The sequence below is a fragment of the Camelus ferus genome, chromosome 18 (assembly GCF_009834535.1).
Source record: "Camelus ferus isolate YT-003-E chromosome 18, BCGSAC_Cfer_1.0, whole genome shotgun sequence".
In the NCBI taxonomy this organism is placed as follows: Eukaryota; Metazoa; Chordata; class Mammalia; order Artiodactyla; family Camelidae; genus Camelus; species Camelus ferus.
In genome coordinates this window covers 17,950,379-17,964,122 of record NC_045713.1, presented here as the reverse complement: position 1 = coordinate 17,964,122, position 13,744 = coordinate 17,950,379, and the positions used below count along the sequence as shown (strand labels likewise).

General features: G+C 40.0%; 3 protein-coding genes across 4 annotated transcripts in view; 2 read left to right on the top strand and 1 right to left on the bottom strand.

Annotated features, from left to right (window-relative positions):
• Positions 1 to 25: 25 nt before the first annotated feature.
• Positions 26 to 13,744, top strand: part of ZNF713 (zinc finger protein 713) — a 72,831-nt gene continuing 59,112 nt past the window's right edge. Inside the window, exons 1-2 of the mRNA XM_032460382.1 lie at positions 26 to 117; positions 783 to 949. The gene's annotated coding sequence lies outside the window, so the exon portion shown is untranslated. The remainder of the gene's footprint in view (positions 118 to 782; positions 950 to 13,744) is intronic.
• On the top strand, positions 9,124 to 10,133 carry LOC106729218 (olfactory receptor 7A17). Its single transcript, XM_014556600.2, has one exon. The coding sequence runs from the start codon at positions 9,144 to 9,146 to the stop codon at positions 10,131 to 10,133; it is 990 nt and encodes a 329-aa protein (XP_014412086.2). The 5' UTR covers positions 9,124 to 9,143.
• The window catches only part of SEPTIN14 (septin 14), a 28,126-nt gene continuing 26,591 nt past the window's right edge, over positions 12,210 to 13,744 (bottom strand). For both annotated transcript variants that reach the window (XM_006181474.2, XM_032460384.1), the window contains one exon: positions 12,210 to 12,627. In XM_006181474.2, coding sequence (XP_006181536.1) covers positions 12,448 to 12,627 — 180 coding nt within the window. In that variant the 3' untranslated portion in view covers positions 12,210 to 12,447. The remainder of the gene's footprint in view (positions 12,628 to 13,744) is intronic.

The window sequence follows — 13,744 nt, the reverse complement described above, 5'->3', positions numbered from 1 at the left end:
GCGGTGCGCACGCACCCGGGGGCGCACGCACGCTGCCGCTGCGGGGCTACGTGGCCCGCGCTACCCCGACAGCCGCCGCCTAGGACTGCCGCCCCGCGGGTCCACCCCGAGGGCACGGTGAGTACGGGCGGACGGGGGCCTGGGAGGAGGGGGCTGGGGGAACTGGGAACGCACTGGGGGCTGGTGGGATAGAGACCCAGAGCCAGGGGACCAGGCTGTTTTCTGGGGCCAAGGGAGAGGAGGGACGAGGGAAAGGCCTGAAGAGCGGGGAGGAGAGTGCCTGGTGGTCCGTTGGAGTCAAAGATCAGGGTCTGGGAGGGGAACAGCCTGCAAGTCCGGAGGAGGTTTGGAAGAAGAAAAGAGCCTTCTTTCTCTGCCAAACGTGGAAATTTGGTGGGCTCAGAGAGGGTAATAATGACGTCCTCTCCCCACGGCCTTCCTTCCACAGCCACTTGCAGGCAGGACCCCGGGGGTAACGCGAGTGAAGTCCTCACTCGGCCGGCCATCTCAGGGCCCAGGGCTGGCCCTGCTGGCCCCAGGCGGTGGTGACCACCATCTGCCGCTTCTGGCCCACGGGCGTCATTGCCATCTTCCAGGCAGTGCAGGTGTGTGGGGAGCGGGGTGGGGGAGGGAATGGAGGCAGAATATGGAGAGGAAGGCTCACTAGGTTTTTCTTATTCCCAGGGTGTGCTGGATGTTTGGGGGACCATCTAAGAGGGAGGCTGAGGCGTGAGGCGGAGGTAGCAGCTCTCTGATCAGATCTTCGTCCCTCTCCCCTGAAGGGGTAAGCATGGCCTTGGCCCCGCAGAGATCTGGTGTCAGCCGAGAGGCCCCTTCACTCAAGGCCTGCCTTCATCTCTCTGGCGGTGGGCATAGCCGTGGTGCTCTGTACCATCCTCACCGTGGTCATCATCATCACTCCGCAGCACCATGAGAACTACTGGGATCGGTAAGGATGCTCTCAGCCCGGCCCCACCCTGCGCGTCTCAACTCCCTAAGCTCGTTTTGCCGCCAAGCCGCGGACCCAGTGGACGCGCTGCACACCCTCTTCTTAGGCCATCAGACTTCGTTACATCCTAAACTAAGCCTCCACGGAAACTCTCGCCTTGCGAGCCTGCTCCAAATCCAGTTCCTCATGAACCCCGCCAAAACGCGCACTAACAAGGGTGCCTCTTCCTGGGATCCCCACCAAATACCAGGCCCTCAGTCGCTCCAGGCCCCCACCCCCTCTAAATGCAGCAGCCCCTGCTGAGCTCCCTTGGTCACTCTTTTATTTTTTAGATTCCATATGTAAATCTTTTCTCTTTCTGACTTATTTCTCTAAGCATAATGCCCTCCGGGTCCATCCATGTTTTTGCAAATGGCAAAAGTTTGTTCTTCTTTTTTTTTTTTTTTACAACTGAGTAATATTCCATTGTATATATACCGCATCTTCTTTATCCATTCATTGATGAACACTTAGATTGCTTCTGTATCTTGGTTATTGTAAATAGTACTGCTCTGAACATTGGAATGCATGTATCTTTTTGAATTAGTGTTTTCATTTTCTGCAGCTGTTTAGCCAGAAGTGGAATTGCTAAATCATCTGTTAGTTCCATTTTATTTTTTTGAGGAACAGCCATATGGTTTCCATAGTGGCTACACCAATTTAAATTCCTACCAACAGTGCAAGAGGGTTCCCTTTTCTTCACATCCTTGCCAGTATTTATTATTTGTTTTCTTTGGATGATAGCCATTCTAACAGGTGTGAGTTGTTATCTCATTGTGGATTTGCATTTCCTTGATGATTAGGGATGTTGAACATCTTTTCATGTGCTTGTTTACCGTCTCTATGTCTTCTTTGGAAAAATGTCTATTCAGATATTCTGCCCATTTTTTAAACAGGTTGTTTATTTCATTTTGTTTTGATACTGAGTTGTATGAGCTGTTAATATATTTTGGATAATAGCCCCTTATCAGACACATCGTTTGCAAATATTTTTTCCTATTCAGTAGGTTGTCTTTTGTTTTGTTGATGGTTTCCTTTGGTGTGCAAAAGCTTTTAAGATTAGGTCCTATTTATTTATTTTTGCTTTTGTTTCCCTTGCCTTTGAGATAGATTAAAAAAAATATTGCTAAGGCTTATGTCAAAGAGTGTACTGCCTATATTTTTTTCTAGGAGTTTTATGGTTTCCAGTCTTACATTTAAGTCTTTAATCCATTTTCAGTTTATTTTTGTATATGGTGTGAGAAAATGTTCTAATTTTGTTCTTTTACATGTAGCTGTCTGTTTTCTCAACACTGCTTATTGAAGACACTGTCTTTTTCCCATTGTATATTCTTGCTTCCTTTGTTGTAGTGAAATGAATTGCAAATCAATCAATGTGATACACCACATTAAAAAAACAAAGGATAAAAATCACATGATCATCTCAATAGATGCAGGAAAAGCATTTGAATCTATTCTATTATGTGTCTAAGTGTCTGTTTTTGCAGTAACACCATACTGTTTTATTTATTTATTTTCATACTGTTTTAATTACTGTACCTTTGTAGTATAGTCTGAAGTTACAGAGTGTGGTACTGCCAACTTTGTTCTTTTTTTCTCAAGATTTCTTTGGCTATTTGTGTTTCCATACAAATTCTTTATCTGGTAAATTATTTATTTCTGTTTCATTAGCTGTTTTTTCAGCATTGTTTTTTTTTTTCTTGTTCTTTTGTTTGAAACAAATTCCTCTGTCTTCCTATTTTGCTTTTCTTTCTCCATCTTTGTAAAGTTTGGTGAAACTCTTACCTATTCATGTCCTGAATAGCTTCTTTCAAATGACTGCGACTGGCTCTTGGAGCATGTGAGATTTAGTGTGTGCCCTTTAAGAGTGGAGTTTCTATTTCCCACAGCCCTCTGGCTCTCCCCAAAGTAAGCCCCACTGGCTTTCAAAACCAAATGTTCTGAGGCTCATCTTCTTGGTGTAGATGGGGGTGCTGAATGTGGGGCTTGGACCCCTCACTCCTTTGGAAGAACCTCTGTAATACCATCTCTAACCGGGGGTATGTGTCTGGACTATACCACATCCCTGCCCTTCCTACCTGACTCACTGTGGTTCTGTGGTTCCTTTATGTTTTTAAGTACAGAAGATCTTTTCTGCTAGTCTTTGGGTTGCTATCATGGATAGTTGCTTTGTAAATAGTTGCAATTTTAGTGTGCCCATGGGAGGAGGTGCACTGCATTCTCTGCCATCTTTAGTTTGCCATCAAGAACTCCTGATTCTTGCCATAAATATTAACAGTGTTCTGAAATGTCAAACCAATGCAATAAGACAAATGTGAAATAGGCTTCATAAATTAATATTCTTAGGATAAATACAATTTTGGAAAAATCTTAAAAATTAAGGGACAAATCCTGAAAACTAATACGATGCTTCATAAATACAAAAAAATCAAAAGGTTTCCTAATATAATAGCAGTATGAGAGATATAATGTGGGAAATACCTTCAAGGAATTAAACCTAAGATACATTAAAATATTGTTATCAATAAATTAGCATAACCTGCAAAACTACAGGAAAGCTTACCTCCCAAAAGGCTGAAATATCTGAAGGCAAATTCTTGTTATTAGAATGGGAATCTGAACATAATAAATATGTCAATTCTTTCCAAATTAAATTTTAACTTTAATGGAATAGCCAGTAAATTCCATAGTATTTTTCTTGCAACAAGGCTAGATCATTCTAAAATTTATCTGGAAGAGTAAGCTGGTACTTGAAATAAAATTATTGTAGACAGAAATACCACTTTCTCTACTCGATATTTAAGCATTTTATGAAGATAGATAAATAAAAATATGGCACAAAAATTTGACAGCATGCTCACTTGAACAGCATGAAAATCATGGAATAGATGATCATTTATAAGAATATGATCAAGGAAATATCTTAATCCTAAAGACTGAGCAAGGTATACTTAAAGATTATTCTAAGACAAAATACATAAAATTAAAATCAATCAACACAATATTGTCATAAAGAAAACTTAGAAAGAGAACAAATGTCCAGAAGTGGGCAAGTATTTAGAGACCCATTTCCATTTATTAGACTATTTTGATCTTCTGAGAATGAACAATGTTGGAAAATGTACATTAGACTTTCTTCTGAAGAGTTTGTATTTAGACTCTGTATTTAGAAATCCCATTTTTATTCAGTATGTGTACGAGAAAATGATAAGATAAAAAAATGTAAACAGTGGTTATTAATATCCCTTAGCTGAAGGAGCAGCAAAGGTCCTTCAGGTAGCTAACGTAGAAATAACACAGGCACAATGAAAGATTTACGATTTTTACATTTTTAAATGATTTTCAAATTTCTGAGTCAAAGCCTGGGGGACTCAGCTGACTTTGTCCAACCCTTTGCTTCAGGTCTATAATGATGCTTCACTTAAATATAAATGGGGCCTTCTGATAGCCTGCTCCCCACAGACAGCATCTAAGGGAATAATCCTGACACTGGTGAGGAGACATACACTGGGGAGGCATGACGCCAAAACCAAATCTACTTTTTTTTTAGCTGCTTAGCGTCTAGAGAATTACAGTCCTCAGAGAACAGAGTAACAGTGAAGCAGTTTACTTAATGAGGCACAGTGAGGATTCGATCCTGGAAACCTCAGATATTGTAGTGGTTTTCTTTTTCGTACATCTTTGGCAATTTGGTTTAATCAGTAACAGAGAAAGCACAACTGTATCTCCCCAAGATCTGATGAGTGACTCTGCCTTCCTGCCCTTTCTGGGGGCAGAGCTCCCGTCCTTAACAGCTGTTCACAAAAGAAGCACAACAAGAATCAGGGAAAGTTTATTCTTCAGTGATACCATCTTGGGAAGCCAGAACATCTTTGTAAGTGCAGAAAAAAATGAGATATGGAGGGACGGTCCCCTTTTAATGGCATTTACTCCAAGGTGCCTAACAGAGGTCAAGAGGTAAAAGTTCAACAGTGCCAAGTCCTTCCAGTTTTATGACTCTAGACTTGGAAATAGCTTTAGCATCACTTGTGGCCTATTGTTTTGCAATATGGGTTATTTGCTTTGGCTTTCAGTTCAGTAGCATGGGCTGCCCTTTCCCCTCCATTGTCTCCTGTTTGTTTTCCACATTCATTTTAGCCTTTCCTTTTGTTTCTCTGTTTCTCTTTCATTATTAACAATTTCTATTCAAACTCATTCAGGAAATAACTATCAGGGATTACTCTAAATTGAACAATTAACTGTGTTCTGGAATAAAGAAAGCTCTCTCTGGGGCCAAAGCAGTGATTGTGCTGGAGACATGTTAGCCTCCTGTGATTGCAGAGCGAGAGATGATGAGAGACCGCAGAGATGGGATATAAGCAGTGGGAAAATAATTGATGTGCTGAGAGATAAAATGCACAAGAGTAAGCCAGCATTGCCAAATATTTGTTCATAGTTGGGGAACCAGAATTCAAAATCAGGGATTGCTAAGTTCCTGTGCTCAGTGGTCAGTGTTGGACATCTGTGAACACTGGCTAAGTAACAATAGGTGTGTGTGTGTGTGTGTGTGTGTGTGTGTGTGTGTGTGTGTGCATGCCATCTGCAGGTCCTTCAGTATGGATCCTTAATCACTCTTCTTATTTAAAAATTCAGTGTGCCCAGAGTATGTTCAGACAGTCCCCCTCAAATGCATAGATCTTGTCCTGCGGGCTTTCTTTTCCTCCTACCTGGACTTGGTCCCCCTTCTGCAGGGAACAGGGCCAGGGCAGCATCAGAGCTCCAGTCTTCCACTTGGTAAAGGAGGAGAATATTAATCTTGCATGTTATGTGACCCTCGCAGTTTACTTCACATGTCTGGACCTCAGTATTTATTATTTATTATCAAAACATTTATTTAAATTAGAGTTTCTCACTGTGACACTCTGAACATTTGGGGATGGATTTTTCTTTATTATAGGGGGCTGCTGTGTTTATTGTAAAACGTTGAGCAGTATGCCTGGACTGTTTTAACAGTGACAACCCAAAACGTCTCTAGACGTTGCCATGTATCCCCCGGTGAAAATCATTGGTCTAAGTGACCTTAAGACTCTTTCAGGGGGGAGGGTATAGCTCAGGTGGTAGAGCGCATGCCTAGCATGCCTGAGGTACTGGGTTCAATCCCTAGTACCTCCACAGAAAAATCAAATAAATAAATAAACCTAATTACCTCCCCCCTGCAAAGAAAAAAAAAAAAATAAAAGGAAAGAAAGAAAGAAAAAGAAAAAAAAATCAACTAAAAATTATTTCAGCTACTAAACTAATTCAGCAAAAAAGTAGAACAAAACATCAACAAACAAAGACTCTTTCATACCCCCACTGCTGATGATTCTGGGGCTTCTGGTGGCCTTGACACATGCAGGGGGTGCCAGAGGTAGCTTCTCAGCCATCGGTCACTCTGAGCAGTGAATGAGAAGTTGCATTGCTACCTACACTCCTAGATTTTTCCTGTGAGTGGTACCATTGTTCAGCCTTCCCAGAATAATACGGAAATGAGGGGTTTTCAACCAGTAGCCGCAGTCCCAGCAACTGCGACTTCAGAAGCGTTTGTGTTTTCTCTCTGACCTCCTTTGCCGTGGTTTTATGGTTCCCATGGTGACTTGGATTTCTAAGGATACTTGTATATTCCATCTGCTACCTTAGGAAAGTGGACAACAACTTTTGACAACCACTAGACCTTGAGTTGTCAGCATCCACCTATCATGGCTTTAGCTGCATGCCTTTATCCCAATGACCTCAGGATACTAAGTCACAGTGTATTAGTTTCCTATTGCTGTGGCACAAATTATCACAAACGTAGCAGTTTAAAACAGCACTCATGATCTCACAGTCCCGTAGGCTAGCACTCTGGGTGGGATTGACAAGGTTCTCTGCTCAGGGTCTCCCGAAGCTGAAATCCAGGTGTTGGCTGGCCGGAGTTCTCATCTTGAGGCTCCAGGGGACTTCCTTCCAAGTTCATTCATGTGGAAGGCAGAATTTAATTACATGCAGTTGTAGGACTGTGGTCCCAACATCCTTACTGGTTGTTGGCTTAGGGCTGCTCTTGGTTCCTGGAGACCACCCATGTTCCTCACTGCTTGGCCCCGCAATCTTCAAGCCAGCCACAGTGCATCCAGCCACCTTTAGAAGTGCCCTGATTTCCTTTTCTGTTACCAGTCACAAGTAACTGCTTTTAAAGGGCTCAAGTCATCAGTTCACACTCACTCAGATGTCTCTCTACCTTAACTGATAGTAACTTAAATAATATCCACAAAATCCTTGTTGTCATGTTATATGACTTAATCATGGCAGTAATGCTGGGAGGTGAAGGTCAGGGAGGCCACCTTGGAATTCTGCCAACCACACATATCTTATAAAAGGCTGATAATAAGCCCTTTCTCAGAGAAGTGCTATGAAATAAAGCATATATAGTTATTCTGTTTCAACCCCAACTGGCTGAACAATTCAAGTCTGCCACCAACCACCCAGAATTAGTGTCCGACTCCACAGGTTTAAAGGTACAGTCTCCCATGAGACTGTCCCTACTTCACATACAAGCCTCAGATTCAGGGGTTCCCTGGGCCACCTACATTTATGACCAACTAGCTACAAATTCTGGAAATCTCTAGAACTCATCAGGTTCAATAAGTCATGAAAACAACATACAGAACTCACGAAAACACTACCCTAATGATTATCGTTTTATTAAAAAGGATACAACGCAGCAAGAGTCAGATGAAGGGACACAGAGTGAAGTCTGAAAAGGTTCCAAATGCAGAGCTTTCCTGCCCTACCTATCATATCAGGGTGGGACACCCTCCTGGCTTTTCAGTGTGTTCACTAACCAGGAAGGTTTTCTGATCACTGGTGTCCAGAGATTTTATTGGGGTCTCATTACATAGGCATGCTTAATTAAATCATCGGCCATGTACTTGAACCCAGTCTCCAGCCTCCTTCACCTCCCTGGAAATTGTGATGGCTCAAAGCCCCAAGCGTCTAATTCTATGGATTTGTTGATGACCAGCCCCCATCCAGAAGCCATCCAAAGGCCCAACCTAAGTCACATCATTAGCATACTAGGACACTCCTATCAATTGTGGAACTATAAGGGTTTTTTGACGCTCCACCTTAGCAACCCATAACCATAACCAGACACGTTCTTTCTTATACAACAGTAGTGTTTAATAGTTTATGTTTATATCACTGTCATTTCTCATCTTTTCATGTCCATGTATATGCTCTATGTTTACTTTCCCTTCTGCATCATGCCTTCTGACAGGTTAAATAATGTCCCCCAAAGATATCCAGGTCCACATCCCCAGAACCTGTGAATATACCTTCTATGGCAAAAAAGCGTTTTGCAGATGTGACTATGTTAAGACTATGTCAAGAATTTTGAGATGGGGAGATTACTCTGGGTTGTCTGGGTGAGCCCAGTCTAATTGTAGTGTTCCTTATAAGGGAGGCAGGAGATCAAGGAGACAGAGGCCGTGAGATGATGGAAACAAGAGCTCAGAGGAATGTGAGTAAAAGTCCAAAGAATCTATAGACAGGCTCCAGAAACTGGAAAAGACAGATCCCCCGCCAGAGCCTCCAGAAGGAGCCAGCCATAGCAACAATTTGACTTTAGCTCAGAGAAACTAATTTCAAATTTCTGCGGAACTGTAAGGAAATATATTGCTGTTGTTTTAAACAACCAGCAACTGGTAATTTGTCTACCTTGTAGCACTATGAGCATCAAATGAATTGACAAACATAAGCTGATTAGAACCGTGGCTGCATTCTTATTATCCATAAGCTTTATGTAAGATTTCTTATATAATTCTGCATTTCTATCAAGTTTTCCAGATGATGCTGGGGCTGTGGTTCCGTGGGTGACTTTGAAGAGCAAGGAGCTAGATAATCCTATCTCAGAGAAATGGTAGAAATCATGCTGGTTTTGAGGGATAAGATATGACTAGGGCCCAGATTGTAAACTGGAGTGGGGATGGTGGCAGAAAGAGATTGGCTGCATTTTTTAATCCTCTGAATTTTTCAGCTAAACTAACCATGATCCATTGACAAAACACAGGGATGTATTTATTTTATGTGTAAACTGTAATATTAACATTTATTTATATAACATGAAAAATATAATCAATACTAATTCCGTTGGTTGATAATGTCTGTTTGTATTTTTTATTGCATCGTTCAAGACAGTCACACCAGCTATATGGAACAAGAAAATCACACACAGTTTTCAGAATTTATTCTCCTCGGACTGTCAGAAGAGGCAGAGATGCAGCCTCTCCTCTTTTGGCTTTTCCTCTTCATGTACCTGATTACTTTTGCTGGAAACCTGCTCATCATTCTCACCACCCTCTTTGACTCCCACCTCCACACGCCCATGTACTTCTTCCTCTCCAACTTGTATTTTTCAGACATCTGTTTCACCTCCACCACCATCCCAAAGATGCTGCTGAACATCCACATCCAGAACAAAAGCATCACCTACAAAGGCTGCCTCACCCAGATGTATTTTTTCATCCTTTTTGCAGAACTGGACATTTTCCTCCTCTCTGTGATGGCCTATGACCGGTTCGTAGCCATCTGCCATCCACTGCACTACACAGCCATTATGAACCCCCATCTCTGTGGCTTGCTCTTGCTGGCATCTTGGACATTGAGTGTCCTGGACGCTTTGCTACGTGGTTTACTGGTGTTGCGGCTTTCCTTTTGTACTGACTTGGAGATCCCCCATTTCTTCTGTGAAATCAATCAGGTTATCCAACTTGCCTGTTCTGACACTCTCCTCAATGTCATAGAGATGTATTTTGCCACTGGGCTGTTGGGCATTATCCCCCTTTCTGGCATTATTGTTTCTTATTCTCGTATTTTCTCCTCCATACTGAGAATTACATCAACAAGCGGGAAGTATAAGGCATTTTCCACCTGCGGGTCTCATCTTTCCATTGTTTCCTTGTGTTATGGCACAGGTCTTGGGGTGTACCTCAGTTCTGCCGCTACCCAAAATTCCAGAGCCAGTGCAATAGCCTCTGTGATGTACACTGTGGTCACTCCAATGCTGAATCCATTTATTTACTCTCTAAGGAACAAGGACATAAAGAGGGCTCTTAAAAGTCTTGTCAGCACTGTCACTTTCAATGAGTGACAGGAATGTTTGTTTGCCTTGAGGCTGGAGACGTTCTCAGGAGTAGCCAAGAACAAGACTGGCATCCAAAAATCCTGACCTTTCTGCTATCTTCAGATATCTTTCTTTCTTTCTTTCTTTATCCCTATGTCCCTTAAATCAATAATATCACACTTTATGTGTTTTCTAACATTGACTTTTTTAGATTGCTTTGATATATTTCTTTCTTCATTGTCTTCAAACTTTTTCACTATTTCAGGTTTTTCCTTTCCAACTTTGGAAGGGAAGTAATTTGGGAAAATCCACTTATTTCAATTGATGTCTATTTCTCCAAATACATCCTCTTCAATGATCTTCTTTTTCGTGGCAGATGAGGTGTATAAATTTCAAGTAGATGGCAAAGAGTTGGAACTTAAGTTTTAATGCATGTTTACATTATTTATTTGTCTTTTTTTGTTAACTTTGAGTCAGTATTTCCTTCCGTATCCCTCCCTACCTTCAATTCATTTCAAGTTCAATTCATGAAAGTTTAGACTGTGATATACTTAATTATTTTATAAGCGCAATGAGAGATTTTAGTTCCCTCACTGGGAACGCTGTTATACAGCATTGCCACCTTAACAGTAGTAACATGTTATTTCAAGTAAAATAGCACAAAAATAACATAAAATTTTATGAGATGCATCTACAGAAGTGCTCAGAAGAATATTTATGGCTTCAAAAGCCTGTAATAGAAATGAAATGTTTACATCAGTAGTCTAGAGTCTACCTTAAGAAGCTAGGAAAAAGAACAAAATAACCCAAAGTACATTGAAGAAGGGAAATAATAAAGGTAAGTGCAGAAAGATATAAGAAGCAACAACCAAAAAAGCCAACATTTAATTTCTTGAAAACATTAATATAAAATTAGCAAGAAATATTAAGTAGAAAAAAGGGAAAACCCCACAAATTACTAGCATCAGTGAGATCATCGTAAATGCTCAGATATTAAAAGAATAATAATGAGTTACTGTAAACAACATTATGTCAATACATTTGACAGGTTACATGAACATATTTCTTGAAAAACAAATCTTAGTAAAACTAACTCAATAAGAAAGAGAAATGATGAAGAGCCTGAGACCTGTATGATAATTGTATTTGTAGTAAAAAAAAAACTGCCCAGTGAAGAAAACCTCAGGCCAGATGGTTTTACTGGTTAATTCTATTAAAAATATAATAGTAAAATGCTAATCTTAGACAGCCTCCTTTAGAAATGAGAGTAGGAGGGAACTCTTCCCATCTCATTTTACAAATTTAAAATAATCCTAATACCAGAAGCCAAAAATGATGTTCCAAGAAAACAAAAGTTCAGACTAATATCCCTAATGAACAATAATCCTTAATAAAATGTTGACAGTAAGAACAAGGAATATATAAATGCAATCTTGGTTTAACATTCAAAAAACAATCAATGAACTAAATAAGAAAACCATATGATCATCTTAATATATGTCAAAATTCAACATTCACATTTCAACTTTGAGGAAACTACAAACGGAAGGGAACCCTCTCAGCCTGTACAAAAGTACGCACTTCATACATAATTGTGACAGACTGAATGCTTTCCCCTTAAATGGCAAAAATATCCACCTTATCGTCTAAGATTTTGGTAACTTTAGTTTTAACATATACTCCAAATATATAAGGCATAGTATTATCATCCAAAGGTTATCCCCAGTTCGCATTGTTCTCTGGCTCTAACTTTTGAAGTTTTATTCTAATATTAATTTTACAATGTCTGACATCAAAGCATGAGAGTTCTAATGAGAAATAATCTTTTATTGTAATAAAAGCTATCAAGAAATTATTATCAGTAGAATTTGGTAAGGAATATGAGCCTAAGGAAGTTGCTTTTTATAACATAACATTTTATGCTTATGACTCCCTGGGAAATCCTTTACTTCTGTTTAGATGTGAAAATATATATATATATATACTTCTGCACTGGAGCCACAAGTTGGGGTATATAGTAAAAGAATGTCCACAGCTCATCAGCACTTTTTACACTGTTCTATATATTTCTTTGATTTTTCCTTCATTTCAGCAAATATTGAGTGAGTGCCAATTCTCTGCTAGTCTTGTTCTAAACACTGAGGATACAGCATCTAACAAGATGGTCAAGGTAGCTGCTCTCAAGGAGTTCACAGTCTAATTGGGGAAAATACAGGATCGGCAAACAAATTTTAAAACTTAGCAAAACTGCAATCAGAGGTAAGTGCTATGAGGAACATCTCACAGAAAAATAGGCTGAAGACTTACAGAGCTCGACAACACGGAGAATGGCAAGAGAGGACTATTTCTTACGATCTTTGTCCTTCTTTGTATTGGTGCACACCTGAGTCTGCAGTGATCCAGAGGCAGTCTTCATTTTATAAAAATCTATGATTTCTTCTTCCAGTTGTCTTCTCTCCTCCTCAAGTTTCATTGTCTCCTCTTGTTGGATTCTTTTAAGATGCTCAAACTTGTCCTGAAGCTGTGAAACAAATCTGCAGTTGTGACTCAAAGCACACTATGGTGGCACAGTCCCAGGAACCCAGTTCTTTTTTTCTGGTAGAAATCATTAGAGTAGAGCCTGATCTTAATAACAGTCTCAAAAATTCATGTTTAAAGTAAAAATTCGTATATGAAGTTTCTCCCAATTTTAATTTTAACTGTATCCCCATTGAATCAAATGTAATAAAACTCACAGCTATAAGCAACATTCAATTGGTAAAACACTTTACTTTTCCTTATGAGGTATATTTTCTCACTTTACCTTTCCCCCCAAATTTCTTCAAATAAAATTTGATAGATCCTCAGTCACTAAAAATACATACATTAAAATATAGCATGGGTTGTGAAACATTTGTTGAGATTTCAATTGATAAAGACCTTTTGAAAGTCTAATAATTTCCATGTGAAGTGAAATTAGCATAATTATAGAAAGAAACCAAAAAACCCTTATTCAGTTACTTTTTTTATTTACTTGCAAATTTTTATTTAATCTGTGGGATTTAAACCAAAAAAACCCTGTAAAGGAGATAATATCACCTTAGATTCCATTAGAGACAGGCATGGGTCTTTGATGTGACATTCAGCCATATAAGGATTGCTTGTATTCATCAAAGGAGGTGTGTTTTTTTTTTAAAGCTATAGAGCTTATCTGCTGTAAAACTATAAAGAACAGGCTTATTTGCAGTTTAACCTTCTGAAAAACAAATAGGCTAGGGCCTTCTACTGCCACAATATTAATTAGCTGGCTTATTTGGCTGTAAAGAACTCAAGTGCAGTGTTAACACTGGTGGCTCTCAATCCTAGGTGCCCATTAGAATCACTCAGTGAGCTTGTAAATTTACCAGTGCTCAGGCTGCACACAGATCAATTACATCAGAATGTCTCGAGCTAAAACCTAGACTCTGTGCTTTAAAAATTCCCTAGATGATTTTAGTGTGCAGCAAAGGTTGAGGTACGTGGTTCCAAATAAACATAACTTTTATCTCTACTGGAGTCAGCTGTCTCTGGTAATTACATTTTTGGACCTAAGAAGCAAATGAGCATCTAGGTACAAAGGCAAGGAGAATGATTGGAGAGGCTGGCAATGTGAGAATGTG

What these genes read in the sequence shown, in the direction of transcription:
- LOC106729218 (XM_014556600.2), top strand. Translation starts at nt 9,144, where the DNA reads ATGTCTGTTTGTATTTTTTATTGCATCGTTCAAGACAGTCACACCAGC.